The sequence below is a fragment of the Sminthopsis crassicaudata genome, chromosome 3 (genome assembly GCF_048593235.1).
Source record: "Sminthopsis crassicaudata isolate SCR6 chromosome 3, ASM4859323v1, whole genome shotgun sequence".
Taxonomy (NCBI): domain Eukaryota; kingdom Metazoa; phylum Chordata; class Mammalia; order Dasyuromorphia; family Dasyuridae; genus Sminthopsis; species Sminthopsis crassicaudata.
Window position 1 is genome coordinate 442,474,968 of NC_133619.1, and position 26,886 is coordinate 442,501,853.

The 26,886-nt window shown below is 33.0% G+C and overlaps 1 protein-coding gene across 1 annotated transcript in view; it reads right to left on the reverse strand.

Annotated features, from left to right (window-relative positions):
• MYO3B (myosin IIIB) overlaps positions 1–26,886 on the reverse strand; it is a 679,546-nt gene that overhangs the window by 287,842 nt on the left and 364,818 nt on the right. Inside the window, exon 22 of the mRNA XM_074302208.1 lies at positions 6,389–6,446. Within this exon, the coding sequence (XP_074158309.1) occupies positions 6,389–6,446 (58 nt within the window). The remainder of the gene's footprint in view (positions 1–6,388; positions 6,447–26,886) is intronic.

The window sequence follows — 26,886 nt, forward strand, 5'->3', positions numbered from 1 at the left end:
AAGAGCATTGGATTTTGTTGGCTTTGTTCCCTACTCCCTGTGTGATCCTGGGAAAATCAATTAACCTCTCTGTGCCTTGATTTTCTGAGAGGGGAATTAGACTAGATGAAGTGAAGGGATCAGATTAGAGTTCTTAACCTTTCTCTGCATCATGGCTATGTTTGGCAGCACGTGGATACCTTCGGGGGGGGGGGGGGGGGAAGTTTCTAAAGGCATAAAATAAAATGCAGGATTACAAAGGAAAATAATTATTTTGAAATGTAGTTAAGAAATGTATTTTAATAAACAAATTTATATATATTAAGAACCCTTTGGGTCACTAGAATCTAGGGTTCTTCATCTGGAGTCCATGAATCCTCAAAAGGTATGGGAACTAGGATAGGGAAAAATATATCATAATTTTCATTAACTTTTGTATTGCTCTAAGAAGCTATGTATTTTATTTTGTACATCTAAAATCATTCTGAGATTGGATCCATCTGCTTCCCTAGACTAAAGGGTCCCCATGCCAAAGTGGTATAAGACACACAAAGAAGCTCAAGAACCCCTGGATTAGATGATTTCTAAATCATCAGCTTTAAATTTTGCAATTGAGGTGTAAAACACAATTTTTAATGTGCTTTTTAAATTATGTAATGATTATTATTAAATAACTTCTAATTAATTTAAAAAATAAAATTGATCATCTCATCCTTCTCTCTCTTCCCCCATTCAATCCTTCAAGCAGTCTACTTACTTGTAGTTGTTGTGATATTTGTATTGCCTAGAAAGTTCTAATTTCACACTTAATTACATTATGGCTATTACAGTGTGGTTTTGGGGCAAGAGATTTTTTTTTTCCATTAAGCTGTGTAAGAAGAACCATATATTACATTTTCAAAAGGAATATGCTACAGTTGCTCTTATCAAACCACCATATTCTTAGCCTTCCAAAATGAATCTGTTTTATATTTGGTCCATTAAGTCAATTTAAAATAACTTCAAAATATGGCAAAGCTTTTACATTTATCCAATGTGACAGGGCTAGATGGTGTTAAAATCTGCCCTGCAGTCTTCAATTTCTCTTACAACACAAAGGAAGTTTACCTAAGACTACAAAATGAATGTTAATAGCTGGGAGAAGGTGATTACAATTGTAACTGAGGGCTTAAAAGTGGCCCACTCTCCAGTGCCAAGTTAAGAATGTGAGGAATTCATTTCAATGGGAGGAGGAGTAGTTTTATGTAGAGAAGTATTGAGAGAAGGAGAAGAGTAAGAAGGAGTGGGAAGTGACTAGGGACAATCTTTTCCAGCCTCTTTTAACAGGGAAGGGGATTTATAAACATTTCCACTTTTTCAGAACAGTTTTTCCTTTTTTTTCCTTTGGGGAAGATTAAAGCTTTACTGAAGCCTTAAACATGACTTTTACCTCTTCTCAAAGGATCTATAATTTCATGGATGTGGGTACTTCTTCAAAACTGCATATTGTTTTGCTTGCTTTCTCATCCACAGAAACTCTTGTCTTGCCCTTCAATAAATTCATTGTGGGGGGTCTACCCATTATCCTAAGGGAGAGCTCAACTTCAATTGGGAACCATCCTACCAATAGTAGACATAGGTTGACCACTGTTATCTCTCTCTCTGGCTACATCTGGCCCACCTCCCTTTCCACTTATATCCCTAACTGCTTTTATTTATGTTTCCTTTGACATTCTTGGTGCTACCTGTAGAATTCCTGCTTCAGCAAAACTGAAACAAATATTTTCATTGAATTTTCCCAGGCAGAATATAAATCAGAGCTGTAAAGATTTGTGATCCGATGGTCTCAAAACATTACTTTTTAAAAGAACAGTAACTCCCCACGCCTTGCTTCCTAAGTCATTAAAACTAACAAACAGATCCTCAGCCCTGCAAACAGCCTTCCATTTAAAAACCAGGATGTTTCACAGGAGGTAATAAAGTTTCTCTTCTCTGTTCTGTAAACAGTGAGTCAGCTTGCTCCCAGCTCTCTCTCTCTTTTATTTTCACTCAGAGCCCTTTATTGCATTAAGCTCCCCTGCCACCACCAACCAAAAAATATGTTTTCTTCTTTTTATGAAGAGCATAAATTTATAAAACCTAAGATTTTCATTGTCATAATTGCATACATTAATTATCTCCAGAAAGATCCAGATAAATATAGACCTGGGTATTAAAATTTAGCCTACTGTCCATACCCTATCCAGAAATTAATGACAGGCACGTGAGCTGACATATGTTTAACAAAACCCAGGGAATGTTTAGGGATAACATCAAGGTTCATCCAAGCAAATTCAAGGTGCCCAGAAGGAAACAAAAGCTATTAGACAGTGTTGTCAGAGAATGCTGGTGCCCATGTGTTCTTCCAGGAAAAGCACAAAGGTGGGATAACCTTTTATTCAATAAGACTAATTGCCTGTAAGCATCCTGAGTGAGGTAACAGTTTTGGCTCAACATTACTCTAGGCACAAAAGGCATGGTGTGGACAAAAATCAGTCCCTGGTGCCCCTTTTCTGTAATCCCCTTCCCATTCTTTACTCTTGATCCAGATGTTCAGTGTCTTCAATGTGTACTCTACTTCTGCACCCTTCCATTCCACATATCCCCAATTTGACCTATTATATTGACATTAAGCAGCCCCTTCCATCAAAATCTCCATTATTCCAACAAGCATTCTCTAGACTATTTTGCCAGCCTTTAATTAACTTAATTAATGTATTAATCCACCCAAATAAAGTATCAAAGATAAACTTCTATTTGGAGAACATTTTATGCAAAATTATAAGGATGTGAAAGACTTAACTGCTCTGATCCAGACAATGATCTAAGACAATTCCAAAGGACCCATGATGAAAAATGACATCCCCCTTCAAAGAGAGAACTGATAAACTATGAATGTAGATTGAAGCACACTTTTTAAACTTTCTCCCTCTCTCTCTCTCTCTCTCTCTCTCTCTCTCTGTCTGTCTTTTGTAACATGGCTAATATGGAAATGTTTTGCAACTTTGTATGTATAATCGATATCATGTTGCTTGCCTTTTCAAGGAGAGGGGGGAGTTAGAGGGGAGCTCAAAATCTCAAAAAAAATGAATGATAAAAGTTTAAAACATATAATTGGGAAATGTTTAATAAAATTAATAAAAATATATTAGAAAATAATAAACTCTTCTGTTTGTCATTTAACACTTTTTATAATCTGGCCCCATCCTAACTTTCCAGTCTTTTGATATTCTATTTCACCTTTGTGTATGATCCAACTACACTGACCTACCTGTAGCTTCTCAAGCATAATTCACTTCTTTATCTCTATTTCTTTGCCTTTGATGTTCCCCAAACTGGAAGGCTCTTTCTTTTGTTAGTTTCTTAGCTTCCCTGGATTCCTTCACAATTCAAGTTCTGTCCCACCTACTTATGTCCAAGTAATTAATCATTTATATGCTTTTTTTCTCTCTCTTCCAATATCCCTGTAGAATAGGACTTTTTAAGGGCAAGAATATTTTTGTAATAAATGCTTTGTTTACTGATTTTTGTGAGATTGGGGGAGGCAATCAAAGTAAAGTGATTTGCCCAGGGTCACATAGTAAATACCTGAGGTAGAATTTGAACTCAGGGCTCTAGGGCCAGTATTCTAATCTCCTGAGCTATCTAGCTGCTTGCTTATTGATTTACCAACTTAAGTGAAATATTTGCTTTTTAAGAAAGAATTTTCTGGAAACCCCCTTAAATCAGCCAAAAAATATAATAAAATATTAATCTACACTGAGGAGTACAGTGTCCAGGACTAGGAAAGATAAGGCCATATCTGGTAGACTATGTTTGGTTCTGGTCATCACATTTTAGGAACAATACTGATAATAGAAAAACATCAAGAACAAGTTATAAAGGGAGAATAATAGGGGGAGGAACAAGCATTTATTAAATACCTACTAGGTGCAAGGCATTGTGCTAAACGCTTTACAATTATCTGATTTGAAAGGAAATTATAGAGAAAATATTTTGTAACTTATTCTTTATTAATATTGTTTGAACTTAGTTTTATTTGACTAGATATCATTTAACCCCGGACGTGAAGTGTCAGCTATGCTATCCAGAGATCAAATCAAGGAATGCTTAAATCATACTCAGATCTTATTTTGAATTCACTTGAGTCTTAGATCCACCCAAATCACTTATTTTGGGTCCAGTAACATGGGCCTTGTAATGACAATTCTAATGTTAGAACTTCCCTTCTACACAGGAGAGCAGGACAATTAACCAACCAGTTAGAGGACAACCAAACAATCAGAAGTATTTCTGAGGCCCGCCCCCCCTTACTCAGAAACTTTGAGAAACCATATTATCTCACTCTTTTCTCACACTTCTTTGAACTGATAAGTCTCGCTCCCTTTCTGTTCCCTTTTACTATCTTTTTTTCCCTGCAAGCCTTTTCTCAGAAAATAAATGCTTAGTAATCTGTGATTTGATTCTGTTTCATTTTAAGGTTCCTCTTTTGGAGCATGGGGATCTTCCTTTTTGTTTTGGCTTCCACCAAAGTTTTATTGAATGTCTATATTTACCTGCTGGAATACATAATCAACATCTGGAAACCATCCTTTTTGGAAACTGATTTCCTTTTTGGAAATAGCCCCTCTGCTTATACCCTTGTTTGAATATATGTATATATTCATATATATATATATAGTTCTAAATAATATATAATTCACATTCCAGAACCACCCCTTTTTCCAGCTCCCTTCTCTGCCAAATAACAATAAACTTCTTTCTAAAATCCTTTTTTTTTTTTTTTTTTTTTTTTTTTTTTTTTAAATATCTGGGTTTGTTCTCAACTGACAATATTATACCACATGAGAATAGGTGGGAGGAATGGAGACATTTAGTCTAGATGAAATGTCCTCTGAAGTCTCTTTCAGCTTCAATATTCTGTGATGCAAAGGTAGGGCTTTTGATGGTTTCATATCTCATGCTGGCTAGAATTTGGATTTCATCAGGACTGTGAAGGGCAGGGCCTAGGATAGTGGGAGAAGAAGGAGATAGGGTTAAGAATTTCGGAGGAAGAAAAATTGATCAGTGCAAAGAAAGTAAATTTTAAAGGAGTTTTTTTCTCCCTATTTTTTTTGCACATTTTGGCCAATATCTTCTTCCTAGCCCTAGTTTCCTTATCTCTAAAATAAGGACAATGAACAAACTGTCTCCAAGGTCTTGTCCAGTTCTATAAAACCTATGATCTATTGAACTTTTTCTTGTTCCCAAACAATTATGAATTGGAAACACATGAGACACAATTTTTCCTACTATATTCTTAATATTTCTAAAAGTAAGAAATTCCAAACTACAAATTTTTGCCTTCTGATTTAAAAACTGAAATGGGAACAGTTAGAAAAGAATAACCTTCATCCCATACATAATTCCTTGACTCTTCCATGTTGTGATGAAATCAGGAATAATCTTGAAGATACTTTACTCTCTGTACATTTAGTTCTATTTTTCTCTGAAATCCAGTCATGTGAAAAATGCATCAAACTTTCTCTTTTTTCTCAAAAAAGTTAATCTGATTTTTCAGTTCATCTTGTTAGTTTTGATTCAGGATTAGGTTTGTGTTTTGTTGTATTTTTTGTTCAATTTGAACTCATTTATATACACCCAAGCTAACACTGAGTTAGTTAGCTATTAAGACATTCTTCATAAAAGAATGACTATACAAGAAAGGCACATAATATACCTTAAATCATACCATGTGGGAGCTAGAAGGGGCCTCCAACATCATCTTGTTCAAACTACTCATTTTACCGATGAAGTCATTGAGTACCAGACATATGACCTAGTTCACAAAGCAAGTTAGGAACAGATTTTGTACAAGAACCCAAATTTCTTTGCTCAGTTCTTTCCATCACATCATACTTCATTGACTTCCTAGTTTTAGGTAAATGACTTAAAAATGCCTTATAAATGAAACTTGTGGTCTACTACGAAATTTACATTAATTCAAACAAATTGAGTTTAATCTTGAAGTTTTCTCAATTATTCAAAGTTGTGCACACAAGATGAGTTTATCAAATTTAGCACAGAAAAAAAGTTGGGATAGAGGAAAGTATGAGGATTAGGAGGGAGGATCATATCAGAAAAGGAATAAGCACAAACAAACTCTGCCCCAAATTTCCTGATCTTGAAATAAATAGTAAAGGGGAGGGAGAGGAGGAAGAGAAAAAAAAAAAAAGTAGAATCCAAAAGGATGCCTTAGAATTCTTCTTGAATAATTGGGAAGTGGCTGAACAAGTCATAATATTTGAATGTAATGGAAATTATCGAATGATAATCAGTATCTAAAAACAGACTTTCCAGAATTCTGGATAATGTGAACTGACTCAGGGTGAATTGAACTTAAAACTTTTACCAACACAATGACCAAGCATGTCATCATGGTACCGATGATGAAGTATGTTCCCCGTTTCCTGTTAGAGAAGTGATGAACACAGTGTACAAAAACAGTTTTGGATGCAACCATTGTGGGTTTCTTTTTTTTTGACCCATTATTTGTTATGAGTGGTATTTTTTTTGTGGAAAGAAGGGTAAACAGAAGTAGATGTAGGTAACAATAATCATTTTTTTTAAAGTTCCATCAAAACATTTTAAAATAAACTAGAAAGAACAGAACAATAGGAAGCACAAACAGAGCAGTTTTGAAAGTAACCTATAGAATTTATCATAAATGTTAAAAAAAAATAAAAACAAATGACAGGAAATGGAGGTTTACCCATTCATCAAAAATCCTCATTTTTTGCTGTGTATAAAATGCTCTTTTTGTATTAATATTTGATTTAAAAAGAAAAAAATTTAAAAATAACAATGTTTTATGACCCCACCGAGGATTTGCTCTGGGAATACCTGAACTTGGCTTGTTTGTAGGTTTCATCTAAATATTCTCCATTTCTTTGCAAGTACATAAGACATAGAAGTGTTAATTAGACATAACAAAGAATACTGAATGGCTAGAGAGGTCAAGAATGCCTTCCTTTCTAGGGGGCTTCACCTTTCCCTGGCACAGCCAGAGTTTCTCCAACTTTGAATATCACCCTGTGTTGTGGTCTCTCACCAGCAATGTAGGACAGTTATATGAAGTCAAGCAACCCCTCTTCCTGGTGAGCACCCTCTAGAGGAGTATGAATGCTGTGCAGTCATTCCACATTTACCCTACTTTCCTGGACTTGAGGCTTCCTTATGCAGGTAAAGAACTTGGGATGCTAGAGTTTTTCCCTTTTTCCCCAGACCTGCATAGTTCAGGTACCCAACAACCTGCATAATTGGTACCAAGAAAAGGCAAGGTCGTAGTAGCAATAAATAGTAATAATAAAAATAATAAAGGGAAATGAAGAAAAACATTTTATTATGAAAAAGAGAATCAGAGAATCTGTTCTATAACCTTGTGCTGCTACTTACCACCTGTTTAATTTTGAAAATGTCCAAACTTCTCTCAACTTCAGGATCCTCAAAAGAGGGGACTGGAATAAATGATTTCTTTTTTAAAATATTATTTAATAATTTTATTGATATCTATTATTTTACATTGCCAAATTTTGTCTTAGTATCCATATAATAAATAATTTCTTTAAAGAAAAAAAGGAGAGACAAAAATAGCAGAAGCTATCAATACATTACAAAAATGCAATGTTCTATACATCATGAAACTTGCACCTTTGCAAAGATGTGAAATAGAGGGTATCTTCTCATAACTCTTCTTTGAGCCCATACTCATGGTTTAAAATTTTGCTGTTAGTCACATCTGTTTTGTGGTTGTTGTTTCCATTAACATTGTAGTAGTTACTGCGCAGATTGCTTTCTTGATTCTATTGATTTCTCTGTGTATCAACCTGTGTAAGCCTTTCTAAGCTTTTCATATCTGTCATTTCTTATAGAACAGAAACATTCCTTCACAATCAGATACACTATTTTGTTTAGTGTCATTCCAATTGATGGACATCTATTATTTTTCCAATTCTTTGCTAACACAAAAAGTGCTGCTATTAACATTTTGGTATCTATATGGGTTTTTTTTTTTAATCAGTTTATCTCCTTGGGGAATATGCCTAGTGGAATCTTGGAGTCAAAGGCCATAACATTTGAATTAAGATATCTGCATGAATCAAAACTACTTTCCACAACTGCTGCACAGATTCAGAGTAGAATAAATGGTTTCTAACACTCCTCCTAACTCTAGATCTATGATCCTGGTTTTTTAATCTGTGAAATTGGAAGGTTGTTTAGTTAGCCCTTAAAGGCCCTCTTAGTTCTGGATTGGTGATCCCATGATAAGATCTACTCTTATAAAAATGGAAACTACTACTTCCCAAAGCAGCCCATTTCACTTTGGGATGGCTATAATTATAAGTTATCTAATTATTAATTCTAATAATTGAATTGTTAATCAGTATCAAATTACCAAGTATTATACTATATTTTTCCTTTTATATTAAGCTTAAATTAATCTCTTTACACATTCCACCCATGTTCTTACCTCTGTCCTTTAAGGCTAAGCAGAAGTCTAACCTCTTCCAACTACAAAAGCCCTTTGGTGACATTTCTGTCATCAATCCTGTTCACTCATACTTAAGAAAGAGAGGGCTCTGGGTTTATTTGTTTCTTTCTTTTTTTCAATGCCTTTTGTTTCCCTATAGAAGTTAAGAGATTTATATCATGAATCTCCAAAGAATATTTTTTCTATTTTTGTATTAGATTCCATTTCATTTCTTATTTCCTGCTAGTTGGAATGGAGTCATCTTCTGTGAGAAAAAAGGATTCGAGAGATAGAAGGAACCTCAGAAACCATCAAGTCTTTCCTCTTCATTTTAAACTGAGTAAACTGAGGTATAAAGAGACCAAATTTGCCAAAATCATACAGTTTGAGGTATGACTTGAATTCAAGGTCTAACTGACTCTAATTCCTTTTTCTAGAGTCCTTGAAAGTAATTAAGGAAAATCTTGTTCACTCAAATGCATAAATGTCACTTTCATACATATTGAGTTTTTTTACTTTAATGGAATGACTATTTCATGAGTGCCTCTTCAAAGGGCATCATGTATGTGTCTCTAGATGTATTCATAAAAGGATAATGAGAATAGTGTAGTAACACAGGAAAAATAGTGATGCTTGTTCAGAAAGGCAGCCAGCACTATATAGTGAAATGGAAATTTGACAGATATTCCACCATTTATTGGGACCAGGGCTTCACTACTAATAAAGTATTCATAGTTGCTTCTACATCCCAGTGTGTTCAAGAAGAAGCCTGAAGCTATCTGAGATGGGGAAAATGCATTACTACTCTCTTTCCATATCAACTCAGATTTGTTTTAGGTAATGGGGAATTGGACAATAAAAATTCAGGCCAGGAAACATGCACAGAGGTGCTTAGTGAACCTGTTTTGGGAGTGATACCCCACTCCAGTGCATACACGGGTATTTGGCAAGTGTTTCCTGTCCACTTGTTGTGTGATGAGGAAATTGCTTTTTTGATTGGCTCTTAGGACAGAATTAGGAGTTTATACGAAGAAGGAAGGAAATGAACATTTATTAAAGCACTATATTAAGTGCTATAGAAATTTGTTCTCATTGGATTCTCACAATATTCCTGGGAGGCAGATGCTATTAGTATATCTCTTTTACAGTTGAGGAAAATGAGGCAGACAAATATTGGGAAAAGGTTTTGTCAGGTTTATTTCACTAGTGTTTCTGAGCAGATTTTGATCAGGTTTTTCTGACTCCAGGCACAGAGCTCTATCTGTTATACTACCTAGATGATTATACAAAAAGTCTCAACAGAAAATGAGGGATTGTGGACTGGTTTGAGAGGCCATGTGCCCCCAGGTAGGCCTGATTCTAGGAGAAATTCAGTCCTTCCCTCCCTACTACCCCTCCAGAACTCAGAGAGTTCTTAAACTTCACGGCAATAGGAAGAAATGAAATTAAGTTTTTCTCTCTGGGCTTTTGAACACATTTCTAGGTTAGCTCAGGAGTCAACCAAAAAGCACACAACACAGTCCCTCAGCATAGAACAAGCAGACAAAAAACAGTCACTAAGTGCTCGTGAATACCCAGAAGTAGAGAACCGGGTCCCTCTTTTCAATGTAATCATAAGCTTCCAGAAATAGTTTCTTCAAAATCCAGGCAAGGCCCCTGTGAAAACTCCCAGCACTTGGCTCTCACTGACAATCCCCATTAACAATGCAGTTATTTCTTCCAAAGCACCAGAGAGGACAAGAGTAAGGGCACTTCTTGAAAATCCATGTTAAAAAATTTGCCCCTTCTTCCATACCAGAGAAGTCTGAATTTTTTCTTTTACTTTTAGGGGTACTAATGGTACACTATTGTAAAATTTGGGTTAAATATTGTCATAGGCTATACATAAATCAATATTAACTAAAGATACTATACAAAAAAGAAATTAAAATCCAAAATAATATGAAAAACATTTTAAATGAAAATTTTGAGAATAATACTGAACATACTGCATGAATGGCAAAAGACATTTTGGAAAAAAAAGATCATTGAGTTATACATACATATACGTATATACATATGTATATATTTATATATGTTGTGCCTTAAATGTTCATATCAAGAGGTTGAATGAGAGGCATTTAGAAGATTTCAGTGCTTTCAATGTGGAATTCATGGGGGCTTGGGTTGCCAGAGGCATTGTCCAGATCAATAACAATTTAAAAGTTATTCCCTTTATGGCAAGGTATTTTCTAACCTCTGGCACAAAACACTGATGGAACCATTTAATTACTTAAGCCCATCATGATATCAGAACCACTACAGGGAAAGTTAAAATGTGGAAGGATAGCTGTAATGTCTCCTATAGAGGTCCCATACAGGAAAGTATCTCCTGATTTGTGTCCAGTCTTCTGAAATCCCCTGCTCCCAAATGATACGCAACTTAATCCAGAACTAATTTAATTGAGGTATTGTTTGAATGTTTGTAAGTGGATGTGGGCAAATTGGAGTGAAGATAATATCTATTTACAAGGGGAATGGGAAAAGAATACTGCTCAAGAGCTGCATGCTCTATCACTCTGGGCCTTTTATGTTACATTTGTAAATAAAGGGATTGGACTAAGTCAGAGGTTCTTAACCTTTTTTATGTTTTGGGCCTTTTTGGCAGCCTCATGAAACTTTTGGCTTTCTTCTCAGAATAATGTTTTTAAAAGCATATACATAGGATAACAAAGAAAACCAATTAGATTGAAATATAGTTATCAAAATGTTTTAAATCAAATTAACTACAAAGAACATATGAAGGAAGATTCCATCTGCATCCAGAAATAGAAATGATAAATTGAATAATATATAGAATGATTTTACATGTTTGTATGTGTAAACACACATGTACACACAGCTATATGTACATACATAATGGTAGTCAACTGGGGAAAAGCTAAGGAGGGAAAAAAAGGAAAAAAAGAAATTTAGTGATAATTTACTATATATTTTAAAAGGAATAGGAAGTTGTACATAATAGATTAGATTTCCAGTTTCATGTGCAAACATATTTTTTAAAAAAATTATACTATATTATGGAAATGCTTGTTTTATTCCATAATTCAACATAAAATAAACTTTATAAAAATAAAACAAAAAAAAAAGTTCAAGAACTCCTGAACTAGATGATTTCTAGGGAACCTTCCCAGCTCTAGAAAATTGTGTCTCAAACATTTTCTTAATTCCCAGCTCTTTCAACATTCAAGACATTACAAGCTGCCCTCTAGGGGTCAACAAGATGTTGAACAATGTATTAAGCAAAATGCTAGACTAATCATTAATCACAAGAGGGACTCTCATAACCCTTTTTTGACTTTGGGGTATACTTTAGACTGGAGCAGGATTTATAAAGTTTGCATATAAGAGAACTCTAAACTGCTAGAGGACAACTCTGCTTATTTGGCATTGATGCTCATTGGCTGAGGTCCTTTTTCAACCCCACAGCAGGATAACTGAATATCTCAAAGAATTTGGGACCACACACATTTTACCAGTTCACAAAATTCCCACTAGTCCAGAAAGTTTCAATGAGGATATTCTACACAAGAATCATAGAGATAATGACACAAAAGAAAATGAACTTAATGGATATAAAGAATTAATGCAAAATGATAAGTCAAGGATTCCATTTTTAAGAATATTTGTAGGTTCCCATGGTCTGATTTCTTATGGATTCAAAATAAATTTAGTTTTTATGTCTCTCAGCTCCTGGATACATGCAGCTGTGCTAATTTGAGTAGCTGCAGTGCAATTTCCAGAATAAGTACATGATTTTAATTAATTTCCAAATCAAGCAAGGTCTTTTTCTATAGATTTTTAGACAAATAAAAATCAATTTAGATTTGTTTTTATCCCAACTGGGATAAATGCCCAGCACAGGAAATACATAGATTGCTTGTCTGACTATGGAACACTAGAATTAGCATCTCTTCATGCTAATTCTAGACACTATTGCTACACAATATAGCTTATAATCAAACCCCTCTTGGACAGTACTGAAATTTACAGTACAAGTTAAATTTTTACAAATGGCAGTTTTTGAGAAATGGGCAAAGCAAGTATCATTTCACCTATCTTACAGATAAAGAAACTGTGGATCAACTATGGTGTCCCATATTTCCCATATATATGTCCGATCTCTTTAAAAAGATACAGATAAACCTAGCAGGAACTCAAGAAATGGTTGTTAATGATGATCTAAAGTCAATCAATCCACAATCATTTATTAAGTGCATATTATGTGACAGACACGATACTAAATATAAATACAAAGAATGAAACAATCCCTTCTTGCAAAGGTCAGTTTGAAGTTGTCTATATTTACCTACTCTAATAGCTATATCCGAAATAACTTTCTAAACTTCACCTTCCAAAGTCCTGGATACAGTCATTTAGGAGTTACTGAATATTTGTGAATACACATAATCACAATATTGATTATAAGACATTTGGAAGCCTACAAAAACCATCTCACAGTTAGGAGCACATTATTATAGATTCCAATAAGATGCATAAGATGGAAGTCATAGACCAATCTGTACTAGGGAGTCTTTGCAAAAGGCCAAAGATTTCCATTAGTAATACAGAACCTAAAACTGTTGTAGAATTTATGTTTAAGTCATGTACTATTCAGCTAAGCATGAAATGCTCTATCAGCTCTTTTTACTGCCTTGAATTGTTTAACTATGCTTTGTTATTAAACTTTTAACTTTTCATATATATCATCTCCCCAACTAAATTTGAATGCGCAAAGAACGCTTGATATATAGTTGGAAATATTGGGTTTGAAGCTCAATTTATGACCCCAGACAAGTCATACAATCTCTCTGGATCTCAAAAAATTTTTTTTGTTTTTTAATTAAAATATTTATGTATTATTTATTTTTACCATCATTTAAAAAACATTTCAAGTTCCAAATTCTCTTCTCCCCTTGAATCCTTGCCCTGCCCATTGGGAAGGCAAGCAATATGATATCAATTATACATGTGCAGTGATGCAAAACACATTTCCACATTAGACATGTTACAAAAAAGGAAGAAAAATATGCTTCAATTTACACTCAGAATTCATCAGTTTGCTCTCATGGTGGATGGAATTTCTCATCATGGGTCCTTTGGAATTGCCTTGGATCCTTGTATTGATTAGAGTCAAAAATTCTTTCTGGATCTCAATTTCTTCATCTGTGAAGTGAGAGGATTGGACTAGATGATGGGAAAGGTCTCTTCTAGCTTTAAATCCTTGTCTTTTGATCCATGATCATAAATGTTAAATCTGATCTCAGAGACCTGCCATATTCTCCTTTGTTTAACCAGGCACAATGCCTTGGCTCAGGAGGTGTTCAATAAACACTGTTTAATTTGATTACAGAAAATGCTTAGAAAAATGAGTTCTCATCGATTTGATTTTCTGATTAAACAAATAGTTTCACTGTAGTAAATATATGTTAAAATATAGGAGATTAAATGGAATCTGTGCAGATCCTAGGATATACCTTAAAACACAGTGAGAGACTAAACTCTTATCCATTCTCATTTTGAGGTTGAACACTGTCTTCTGTTATAGCCCAAAGGGATTTCTATTAATGCTTCCAGTTAATCAAGACCTTACTTTAAACACAATTCTCAGTGAAAGGCAATTTGATGTAGAACACTAGACCTTGTAGATGTAGATATAGAACACAAGGCCAAAGACCTTGACTAATATCTGGATCTGTCATTTGCCCTCCCTTGGGGAACTCTGATGCAAGACACTGTGCTAGAAAAATACACTGGGGACATTCAAAGAAGTATTTGATAAGTAAGGTAACTGATAAGGTTACTGATAAGGTAATTGATCCCAGTTTCTTCAACTACAAACTGGAATTTTATTAACTAAACACTATACTATGTGTAGAACTCTGTGCTAAGCTCTGGGCCATGGGGAAGACATAAAGCTTAGATATGACATTTTTTGCTCTTATAGAGTTTACAATCTGGTAAGAGATAATAACATAACCTAATATCTCTCTCAAAGAGATAGCCCATGATATCTATCTCAAAAAGTTGCTTAGAGATTGAATGAATCATTGTGATAAAAATAACAAAGAATATAATCGAAAATGAGTTAGAAGAAAGGGAAGATTGGGATGATTAGGTTTCCAACTAACATATAAACCAGAAAGCATCAAAATAATCTATTATTATATATGATAGAATAAAATTAGCTGCTCAGTAGAATAAAATGGAGAAACAATAAAACAAGATAATAGGCAGAACAGCCTGGTAGTTAAAGCATATGAGTTCCCAGATAAGGAGCTCTTCATTCCATAAGGATTGCAAAAATTGAAAAACAATCTGGTAAAAATAAATTTAGACCAGCATCTTTACCAATTTCTTTAATAATTCCAAATGGATAAATTATTGAAACATAAAAATACACCTTAAAAAACAGAGGATAATGGAAATTTATCACTTTCACAACCGTGAATATTCAACTACCAATGAAATAAAAATAATCATGAAGAAAAAGAGTATTTTGACAAAGTAACATTTTTAAAAAAAATTATACACAATTTTTGTATAATGTAAGTAAAATAGAAAAATAAAATATAGATTGGGACTTTTTGCACTATATTATTGATAATATACTTGATATTCAAAATCTCATTCATTAATTTAATAAGCATTTATGAAACACCTATGTATTCCAAGCTGTATCTTGTTGCTAAGAATTCAGAGACTAGAATTAAATAGTCTTTGTCTTTAAAAAGCTCATGTTTTATTGTCAATTGACATCAATATATTAGATAAAACTATTCTCTGATAAATAAATAGTTAAAGTATGTAACTAATTTCAAAGGAAGAAGTAAAATCTATGAATAGCTATTTGAAAAATGGTTCAAAACTACTAACAATAAGGACAGCTAAGTGGTGCAGTGGTTAGAACACCAGGAGGACTTGAGTTCAAATCTGATCTCAGTCACTTAACACTTTCTAGCTGTGTGATCCTGGGTAAATCAGTTAACCCCAATTGTCTCAGCAAAAAAGAAAAGAAAAAAAACTACTAACAATATATTGTTCAATGTAAATTATGTCATATAAAATTAATTGGTTGTCTTATATTTTTATGTTGAATTGAACAATTCCAATGGAATTTCTTGATCATTTCTATTTATTAAGCAATATTGTGAATGTGAATTTGTATCTACATCATGCAATATGGGATGGTAATGAAGTGTGTTCTGGTTGAGGGAGAGATGAGGCAGTAAAAAGTCAATTGTTGTCTTGTTCTTCCCAGCTTTTGTGCTGAGTGACAAGTCAGGTTGGAACGTGTCAACACGTGTTCAGTCATGCAATGAAATTCTCAATATGAAGTACACTGCTCCATCAATTGTGTGCCAGGAGTCATTTGGAAAACATCATTATTGTTTCTAATCTTGTTTTGTCCTTCATAGATGTTGGTATGCATTACTTAAATTCTCAGTATGTTTCATAAACATATCAATCATATTAACAATTTTTGCTATGTATGCAGTGAGCTGCACGCTCTCTATTGAGCAGGAATTCTTAATTTTGTATTGTGTCATGGACATCTTTGCTAGTCTAGTGAAACTTGTGGACCCTTTCTTAGAAAAATACTTTGTTGCCTTTGTGAATAATTGAAGGAAATATGAAATGTCAATTAGAAGTTGATGAAAATAAAGATATCATTCTTTCCCACCCAAGTTTACAGACCCCTTAAAATTTATCAGTGGATCCTAGATTAAGAAATCCTGCTTTACAGTAAACTGGGAAATATTATAACATCTAAGGATTCTGATAAAGCTTAATTTGTAAATCATATAAAGAATTAATTCAGATTTATAAGAATACAAGCCAATTCTCCAATTGATAAATGGTCACAAGATATGAACAATTTTCAAATCATTTCTAGTCACATGAAAAAAATGCTCTAAATCATTATTGATGGGAAAAATACAAATTAAGGTAGCTCTGAAGTACCAGTAACCACTTTTCAGATTGGCTAAGAGACAGGAAAAGGTCATGATAAATGTTGGAGGGGATATGGGGAAACTGGGACACTAATGCAATGTTGGTGAAGTTGTGAACTGCTCCAACCATTCTGGAGAGCAATCTGGAACTACGTCCAAAGGGTAATCAAATTGTGCATACCCTTTTGATCCAGCACTATCTCTATTGGGCCTATATCCCAAAGAGATCTTATAGGGAAGGGGACCCACATGTGCAAAAATGTTTGTGGCAGCCCTTTTTGTAGTGGCAAGAAACTGGAAACTGAGTGGATGTTCATCAGTTGGAGAATGGCTGAATAAGTTGTGGTATATGAATGTAATGGAATATTGTTCTGTAAGAAATGATCAGGAGGATGAATACAGAGAGGCCTGGAGAGACTTACAGGAACTGATGCTAGGTGAAGTGAACAGAACCTGGAGAACATTGGACACAGCAACAAGAGAGAGAACTATGGGAACTGAGTGTGGATCACAACAAGTATTTTCACTTTTGTTGTGGTTATTGTTTGTTTGCTTTTTGTTTTCGTTTTCACCTTTTTTTTTGGTTTGTTTTTGATCCGATTTTTCTTGTGCAGCATGATAATTGTGGAAATATGTATAGAAGAATTAAATATGTTTAACATATATTGGATTACTTGCCATCTAGAAGAGTGGGTAGGATGAAGAGAGGGAGAAAAATAAATTTGGAACACAAGGTTTTGGCAAGTGTGACTGTTGAAAACTCGGTACGTGTATTTTGAAGATAAAAAGCTTTATAAAAAAAAAGAAATCCTGTGTTAGAGGGATCAAGACACCAGAGAGACTTCTTGGTGTATGTAAGTACTTAGAGAACTAATCCTGGAACCAGGAAAGTCTTCATTCTAATCTAGGTAAATCTCTAAAACTATAAAGTACAGAAAAAGTGCCAACCTGCCTTGGTAGAGGGAATTTTCTTTCCTCAGAGTTCCCTAAATCACTGAAATTACAGGTCTAGTCTCTATAGACTGAAAAAATTAATGAACAAATTTTTAAAGCCTAGAAATTAGAATTTACTCCTCTAATTAAGAAAGTATATGAGCTCTTCTATCTTTGTTGTAAAATAGATGTTCAGGGTAATGCTCTACTGTTGCATTACTTTTTTAGTTTACTAACTGGCTAAATGAATTTTGTCATATGTCATTTGTGGTTCCCACCAAAAGATCATTAAAAATGATGATTACCTCTATTATACAAGCATATCAGGGCTTTTCTCTAAGTCAAAATATAATGTAGCTTTGAGATAGTCCTTTGGCATAAAAAAATCCCTCCTAGGAGGATGTAGGATTCTTGTTTACTAAACCTGAGATTATAGTGTCAGGTACACTATAGGTACCTATACCTATAGTAGGTACAGGTGTCAATAGAAAAAGTCCTTATCTGGATACCCAATTTATGTTGAATAAAAGGCCCGTGGGCCAGCCAAAAACATTGGGGAAAATAACCCCTTAATGAATTTAATTTGTAAGAATAACATGTGAGTCAGTTCAGTGCAAAACTTTTATTGAAAACAATGGGGAACAAGAGAAAGGGAAGAGAGAAAAAGGGACCCAACATACGACTTTGGATATATACTAATGCACACTAATTCACATAAGAGCAGTGATGCATTAGGAAGCACAGACACACAGGCTTATCCAGCAGCTTTTGCTGAATAAGAATATATATTCCTAATGGAAGGGAAGGAGTGCTCCAAAAGGAGTGCTGTCTGAGGGGGAGTTTTTATATTCTTATTTTGTCCAGCGCCCTGAAAATGGCTGAATTGTATGTCAGGGGTTAAGGGAAAATAGTGTTTTGAGGGTTTTGTTATTAGGAAGAAAAAAATAAGCTAATAATAGACAAAATATTATTTGGGGGACACAGCTGTATTAATCTTTGAAAAATGTTACTGTCAATATTTTTCCATTACTATGTTATGTTCTATAAGTTTATAGCCTCCTTTAAGGGGAAAATGTCATGATAGCCTCAAAACCATCAGGCCTAATCTTATTTAAAATGGTTTTCATGCATAGATACTACAGATATAGCCTCCCTTAAGAGGAGACTATTAATGGTGGTCTCAAGATTACCAGGGTCAATCTTATAACACTGTACAATATTCAAATCTTTTATCAAGAAAATAAGATATTTTATTTATTTATTTATTTTTAAAGACTGGTTTTATATAGAAAAGAATGAACTATAGTGCAATTACCAGTAATTTGGCATTTGAGTGAAGAAAATAGATCCTGCAGATGAAATACCAAGGCAGAAGACTAGGATGATCATGGTCCCTCACTTAAAGAGAGATTTCTATCCTCAGATCCTCCTTTAATAATTTTAGCAGACCCAAATGATTTTTGTTTGACCTTAAATTATTGGAAAATCAAGTTTGATTTGATTTTGGTATATATTCTAGAACAAAACAATGGATTCTTCTGCAGAAAGCACCAAAATATGTCCAAAATATGAAGTTTCTCTAGATATTTATAAATGTGAAAAAATGCCTGGTGCATTATCTATACAAGCCTGCAAGAGACTGCTCTTTTAATAAGATTATAACACGAGTAAGACAATAGAGGCATAAAACATCTGCAATCATACAACATCTTTGGCCAGCCTTCCTTTTCTCTTTCCTGACTGGCACAGAGATACTGGAAGATCAGAGAATACCTGGGTTTAGGGCTTAGCCTCAAGAGCCATATGGATTTCAAGCCCGGGATATCTTAGAGGCAATGTAGGGCTCAGAGTCACAATTGTGAATTAGTCTGGGAACCTAATTACCATTTATTATATTGTTTATATAAAAAAATATGTTCCAAGTTGAAAACAACTGACTTAAAGGTAAACAAACTTCTAGGAAAATGGTTATTCTTAAATTGGTGGTGCCAATCTTGGTGATATGGCAGATGTTCTGTGAGGCTTCTGGTACTGGTTTCATTGTTTTAGTTGCACTTCTTCCCTAATAAAATTTACTTTTTTTGCTATTTCATTTTATTTACTATTTGTGTTTCATAATCTAATTAATTATGGTACATTTATAAGAAAAGTAAAAGAACAAGTCGAGATTAAAAACTTGAACTTCACAGTCGTTTAAAAGGCACATTTTTTTAAAGTATTTAAAAATGGCAGAGAAAAGGCAGGAACTCTGCTAAGTATATTCCCCTTCAAATAACTTTAAAATAAAACTCTAAATGATTATTGGAGCACTATAATCAACAAAAGGATGGGATGAAAAATTTTTTTCCAGCCCAAGACAACTTAGAAGGTTGACAGGAAGTTCTGTCCAGTCCAAATCACACTCTGGCTAATCAGCAGCACAAATCTTAGGGATGAATGAATTAGTGGTGGGTACTTCTGGAACTCTCAGTCCACAGCTGGTAAGGGGACCAGACAACTGATAAAAAATTACAATTGACATTTTCTGGCTCCAAATGCAGAACTCTGTTACATTTTTCATACCTGGATTTGGGTCACAAAGTGAAGAGAAGTGTTATCACACTTATCACAGGACAGTGGGATCCATGATTACAATTTCAGGGTAGAAAAGAGTATTTGTAGTCACTTCCAGACCAGAGAATAAGCCAGAGCAATTACACATCAGTCCTTAGAATAAATGAAAACTTACAGGTTCCCAGAGTTAGCTCTGAAAAGAGTAATATGAAAATACTTGAAGTATAGGACAATAGCCTCTTTATCCCAGGAGTAGAACTCAATTTTAACATAAAGTTAGAAGTCAGAGAATAGGCTAGGAAAATGAGCAAACAAAAAAAATTAACTTCAGCATATAAAGTTACTATGGTTTCAGAAAAGCGCAAAACCAAATCCATAAGAGATAGCTACATGCAAAGCCTCAAAGAAAAATGTGAATTGTTGTCAGGCTCAAAAATAATTCTTAAAACAAATCAAAAAGAATTTTAAAAATCAAAGGAAAGAGGCAGAGGAAAAACTGGAAAAAAGAAATGAGAGTGATGTAAATGAATCATGAAAAAACAACTTGGTAAAGCATAAAAAATGAGAAAAAAAAAGGTGTATCAAATTTAGCTGAAGACAACTACTTAAAATAGAATTGGCCAAATGGAAAAGATAATATAAAAGTTTACTGAAGAAAATAATTTATTAAAAATTAGAATTGGACAAATGGAAGTTAATGACTATGAGACATCAAGTAAAAACAAAACAAAATAAAAAACAGAGAATAAATTTGTGAGATAGCTTAATCAAAAAACAAGTGACCTGGAAAACAGACATAATTTAAGAACAATAGGACTACCTGAAAGCCATGATCAAAAAATATCCTAGACGTCATATTTCAAGAAATTATAAAGGAAAACAGTCCTGATATCCTAGAACTATAGGTAAAATAGAAATGAAAAGAATGAAAAGAGTCTACTTATCATTTCTTGAAAGAGATAATAAAATGAAAACTCTGAGGAATATTATAGCTGAATTCCAGAGCTCTCACATCAAATAGGAAATACTGCAAGTGGCCAGAAAGAAACAATTCAAATATTGTGGAGTCACAGTCAGACTAACACAGAATTTAGCAGCTTTACATTAACAGCTCAGGGGGTTTTGGAATATGATATTCTTGAGGGAAAAGGAACTATGACTACAATCAAATATAAGGCTAAGCATATAAATAAGAAAGAGAAATCATAAGAAATTCAATGAGATAAGCTGTTTACATTACTACATGGGGAAATGATACTCCTAAGAACTTTAGTAGGACAGTTAGAAGGAATATACATAGACACAAGGGTCATGGACTTGAATTTACTGTGATGGGATGATATAAAAAAAGAACAAAATTAAAGGGTGAAAAAAATAGATTAACTGGGAGAAGGGGAAATAGAACGGTAGAATGGGGGTAAATTTTACAGTAGAGGGGAAGATGAGGGTGGGGTGGAAATGCTTGAAGCTTATTCTCATTGGAATTGGCTGAAAGAATAATATACACATTCAACCAAGTGTAGAAAATCTGTCTTACCAACTCTGAAAGAGTTATGATGAAAAATGCTATTTATTCCCAGAAACAGAATTTAGGATGTCTGAATGCAGAATTGAAGCATACTTTTAATTTTTAAATTTATTTTAAGGGTTTTTTTGTTGTGTATGTTTTCTTTCACAACATGACTATTCTGGAAATATTTTATGCAAATAAGCAGATATAATCAATATTGATTGCTTGCATTCTCAATGAGGGAGTATTCAAAGGGAGGAAAGGAGAGAATCATGAACTCAAAGTTTTAAAACTGAATGTCAACAATTGTTTTTACATGTAACTGAGGGAAAATAAAATACTAAATAAAAACATTTGGAAAAGAAAAAATTCTTACTCTACAAGGAATAGAGGGAAGGAAGAAAAGGAAAAAAGGAAGGGATGATACAAGAGGGTGGATTGGGGGAGGTGTTGATCAGAAGCAAAACACTGTTGAGGAGTGACAGGGTAAAAGGAGAAACAGAAAAGGATAAATGGGGAAATAGGATAGAGGAAAATACATAGTAATCATAACTGTTGATGTGAATGGGATCAACTCACCCATAAAACAGAATCAAATAACACAGCAATTAAAAAACATAATTTTTCAATCTGTTGTATTCAAGAAATACATGAAGCAGAGAGACACATACATAATAAAGATAAGTACTGGAACATAATCTAGTATGCTTCAGCTGAAGTAAAAGAAAAAAAAAGGAATGATAGCAATCTCAAAGAAAGCAAAAGCAAAACTAGATCTAATTAAAAGACATAATTGAGGAAACTACATCTTGCTAAAAGGTACCATAGGAATGAAGTAATATCACAATGAAACATATATACCATGTGGTTTAGTTTCCAAAAATCTTAAAGGAAAAGTTAAATGAGTTACAAGAGGAAACAAAAATGCAGAAAAACTATACTAGTGGGGAAATTTTACCTTTCCCCAATTAGAACTAGAAAAAAAATCTATCCCCAAAATAAAGAAGATAGAAGTTAAGAAAATGAAAAAAAATTTTTGGCAAAATTGGATATGACAGATCTCTGGAGAAAAACTGAATGGTGACAGAAAGGAACATTCCTTTTTGTTAGTGGTAAAGGTATCTACACAAAAATTGACTTTGTATTGAAACATAAAGGCCCCACAGCCAAATAAAGAAAAACAAATATTAATTATATGCTTTTCAGATGATAATGCAATAAAAAGTACATTCAATAAAGGGCCATGGAAAGATAGGTTAAAAATTAATTGGTAACTAATCTAATCTTAAATAATGAGTGAGTCAAAGAGCAAATCATAAAAATAATCAACAATTTAACGAGAATGACAAGAGATAACGCACCAAATTCTATGGGATGCAGCCAACACAATATTAGGGGAGTGAAATTTTTGTCTCTAAATTCACATGTCAATAAAATAGATAAAGAACAGATCAATGAATTGGGCATGCAAATTAAAAAAAACTATAAAAAGAAAAGTTAAAAAATTCCAATAAGCATCATATTGAAAATCTTGAAACAATCAAAGAAGAGATTAATAAAATTTAAAGTAGGAAAACTATTGAATTAATAAATAAAATGAGAAACTGCTTTTATGGGAGGAGGACAAGAAAATTATTGGCTAATTTCATTTTTTAAAAAGAGAAGAAAACCAAATTACTAATATTAAAAATCAAGAGGTGAATTCATCACCAATTAAGAGTAAATCAAAGCAATTATTAGGAGCTATTTTGCTCAATTATATGCCAATAAAGGTAAAAATCTAATTGAAATGGATAAATATTTATAAATATATAATATACCTAGATTAACAGAAGAGGAAATAGAATATTTAAACAACCCCATCTTAGAAAAAGAAATTGATATAATATAAAAATTCATCTGGAAAAAGAAAAGGTCAAAAATATCAAGACCCAAAACAAAACTCTCTGGTACTGGCTAAAAAATAGAGTGGTAGATTAGTGGAATGGGGTGGGTACACAAGACACAATAATCAATGACTACAGTAATGTACTGTTTGATAACATCAAAGACTCCAGTTTCTGGGACAATAACTCACTATTTGATAAAACTTTCTGGGAGCATTAGAAAAAAGTATGTGAGAAACTAGCCGTAGACCAACATTCCAAACCCCATACCAAACCACAGAAGTTTGAATAGATGCATGACTTAGATGTAAATGGTGATATCATAAGCAAATTAGGAGACCAAGGAATAGTTTACCTGTCATATCTTTGGAGAAAGGAGGAATTTATGACTGAACACATAACAGAGAACATTATGAAATGTAAAATGGATAATTTTGACTACATTAAATTAAAAAGAATTTGTATAGACAAAACCAATGAAGCCAAGATTAGAAGGGAAATAGAAAGCTGGGAAACAATTTTTGCAGCCAGTATTTCTGATAAAGGCTTCATTTCTAAAATATACAGAGAACTGAGTCAAATTTATAAGAATACAAATCATTCCCCAATTGATAAATGAATAGACAATTTTTAGATGAAGAAATTAAAGCCATCTATAGTTATATGACAAATGCTTTAAATCACTGTTGATAAGAGAAATGCAAATTAAAATAACTTTGAAATATCATCTCACATTTATCAGATTTACTAAGATGATAGGAAATGGTAATGATAAAGGTTGGAAGGGAAAAACTGGGACATAAGCTATATTATATGAAATTAATGGAATATTATTTTTTAAATCTTATCATTTTCTTAATAAATACAGAAAATGTTTTTTTTTTTTTTTTTTTACAAAATACCACAATCATTCCTTTCAAAAATTCTAGAAAGCATTCTTAAACTATAATGGCTGAATAAGTCATGGTATATGAATGTTATGACATATTATTGTTCTATAAGAAACAATTAGCAGGATGATTTTAGAGAGGCCGGGAGAAACTTACATAAACTGATGCCAAGTGAAATGAGCAGAACCAGGAGATCATTGTATACAGTAACAACAAGATTATATTATGATCAATTTTGATGGATATGACTCTTTTCAACAATAAGATGATTCAGATCAGTTCCAATGATCTTGTGATGAAGAGAGCTATCTACACAGAAAGAGGATTGTGAGAACTAAGTATGGATCACAACATAGCATTTTTACTCTTTTTGTGGTTTGCTTGCATTTTTTTGTCTTTTTTCCTTTTTGATTTGATTTTTCTTGTACTGCAAGATAATTGTATAAATATGTATTCATGTATGTATTTAACATACATTTTTATCTTGTTTAACATTTATTGGATTACTTACCATCTAAGAGAAGGGATGGGGAAAAGGTGGAGAAAAATTGGAACACAAGGTTTTGCAAGGATTAATGATGGAAAATTATCCATGCATATGTTTTGAAAATAAAAAGTTTTAATTAAAAAAAGAAAATCAACCCATGTAAATCATCATCATTTCTACATATTACTATTAAAGTCCAGTAGCAAGAAATAGAGAAATTCCATTTAAAATAAATGTAGACAACATAAAATGCTTGGGTGTCACCCTGCCAAGACAAACCTAGGAACTAAATAAAGACAATTAAAATACTTTTTACACTAATAAAGTTATATCTGAACAACTGGAAAAATATTAATTAATGGGTAACAAAAATGACAATTCTACCTAAATTAATATACTTATTCAGTGTAATATTAATTAACTTACCAAAAATTATTTTATAGAGATAGAAAAAAATAATTATAAAATTCATCTGGAAGGGTAAAAGATCTGGAAAAACAAAAGATCTAAAATATCAAGGGAATCCATGAAAACAAAATGTTAAGGAAGGTGGTCAAGCAATACCAGATGACAAAGCAGTAATCATCAAAACACTCTTATAGTATATTATTGGAATAGACCAAGGATAAAATGCACATTAAGTAATAACTATAGTAATGTAGTATTTGAGAAATTAAAAAATCCCAGTTTTGGAGGCAAGAAATGACTACTATTTGACCAAAACTCATGAGAAAACTGAAAAGCAGTATGACAGAAACTAGGTATAGTACAGCATCTCACACCATATACCAAGATAAGGTCAAAATGAGTCCATGATTTAAACTTAAGGGTGATAGTATAAGTCAATTAGGAGAACATGGAATAGTTTATCTCTCAGATCTGTGGAGAAGGGAAGGATTTATAACCGGATAAGAGATAGTTTTATGGGATGTTAAATGGGTAATTGTGATTACATGAAATTTAAGAAGTTTTCTCACAAACAAAATCAATAAAAGATTAAAAGGAAAGTGGAAAATGAGGAAATTTTTTCAGCAAGTTTCTCTGATAGTTTTTTTCTAGTTTTACCAATATATAGAAATCTGAATTAAATCTATAAGAATATGTCCTTCCCTAACTGATAAATGGTCAAAGAATAGGAACAGGTAGGAACAGAAGAGAGCAAAGCTACTTATAATGACATGAAAAAGTGTTTTAATGAGAATGCAAATTAAGACAACCCTGAGTTATTACTTCACACCTCTCAGGTTAGTTAAAATGATAGGAAAACATAATGAGAAATGCTGGAGGAGTTATGGAAAAATCAGGACACTAATGTAGTAATAGTGTATATCCAATCACTCTGGAGAACCATGGATGTAGAAAAGACTATAAAACTGTTCTATAAAACCTTTAATAATATAGTACAACTAACTCCAAAGAGATTTTTTTAAGAAGATGTGTGGGGGAGGAGCTAATATACAAAAATATTTATAATAGCTCTTTTTGTGTTGGCACAGAATTGGAAAATGATGTAATTTCCTCATTTGATTCTTCAATTGAGGAATGGATTGACAAATTGTAGCATGTGAATATAATGAAACACTGCTGTGCTATAAGAAATAATGAACAAAATTCTTTTAGAGAAATCTTGACTTACATGAACTGATATTCAAAGTAAAGTGAGCAGAACCAGGAGAATCCTGTATACACTAACAGCAATGTTGTACAATAATCAACTGTGAATAATTTATGTATTCTCAGCAATGCAAAGATCCAAGATACTGCTGAAGGACTTAACATGAAAAACTCTACCCACTCCCAGATAAAGAATTGATAACATCTGAATGTAAATCAACGCATACAATTTTTTTACTTTTACTTTTTCTTTTTTTTTTTGTTTTCTTTCATAACATGATTAATTTGGAAATGTTTTGCATCACTGCAGATGTATAATCTTAACTTAATTCCTAATTGCTTGCTTTAATATGAAGTACTGTGGGGAAAAAGAATTTGGAATTCAAAAGTTTTAAAAACAAATGTTACAAATCGTTTTTATATATAATTGGGAAAAATAAAATATTACAAAATAGCAAAAGAAAAGTATTTAACAGTAATTGATAGAAACAAAAACTTTTACTAGGACTTTTC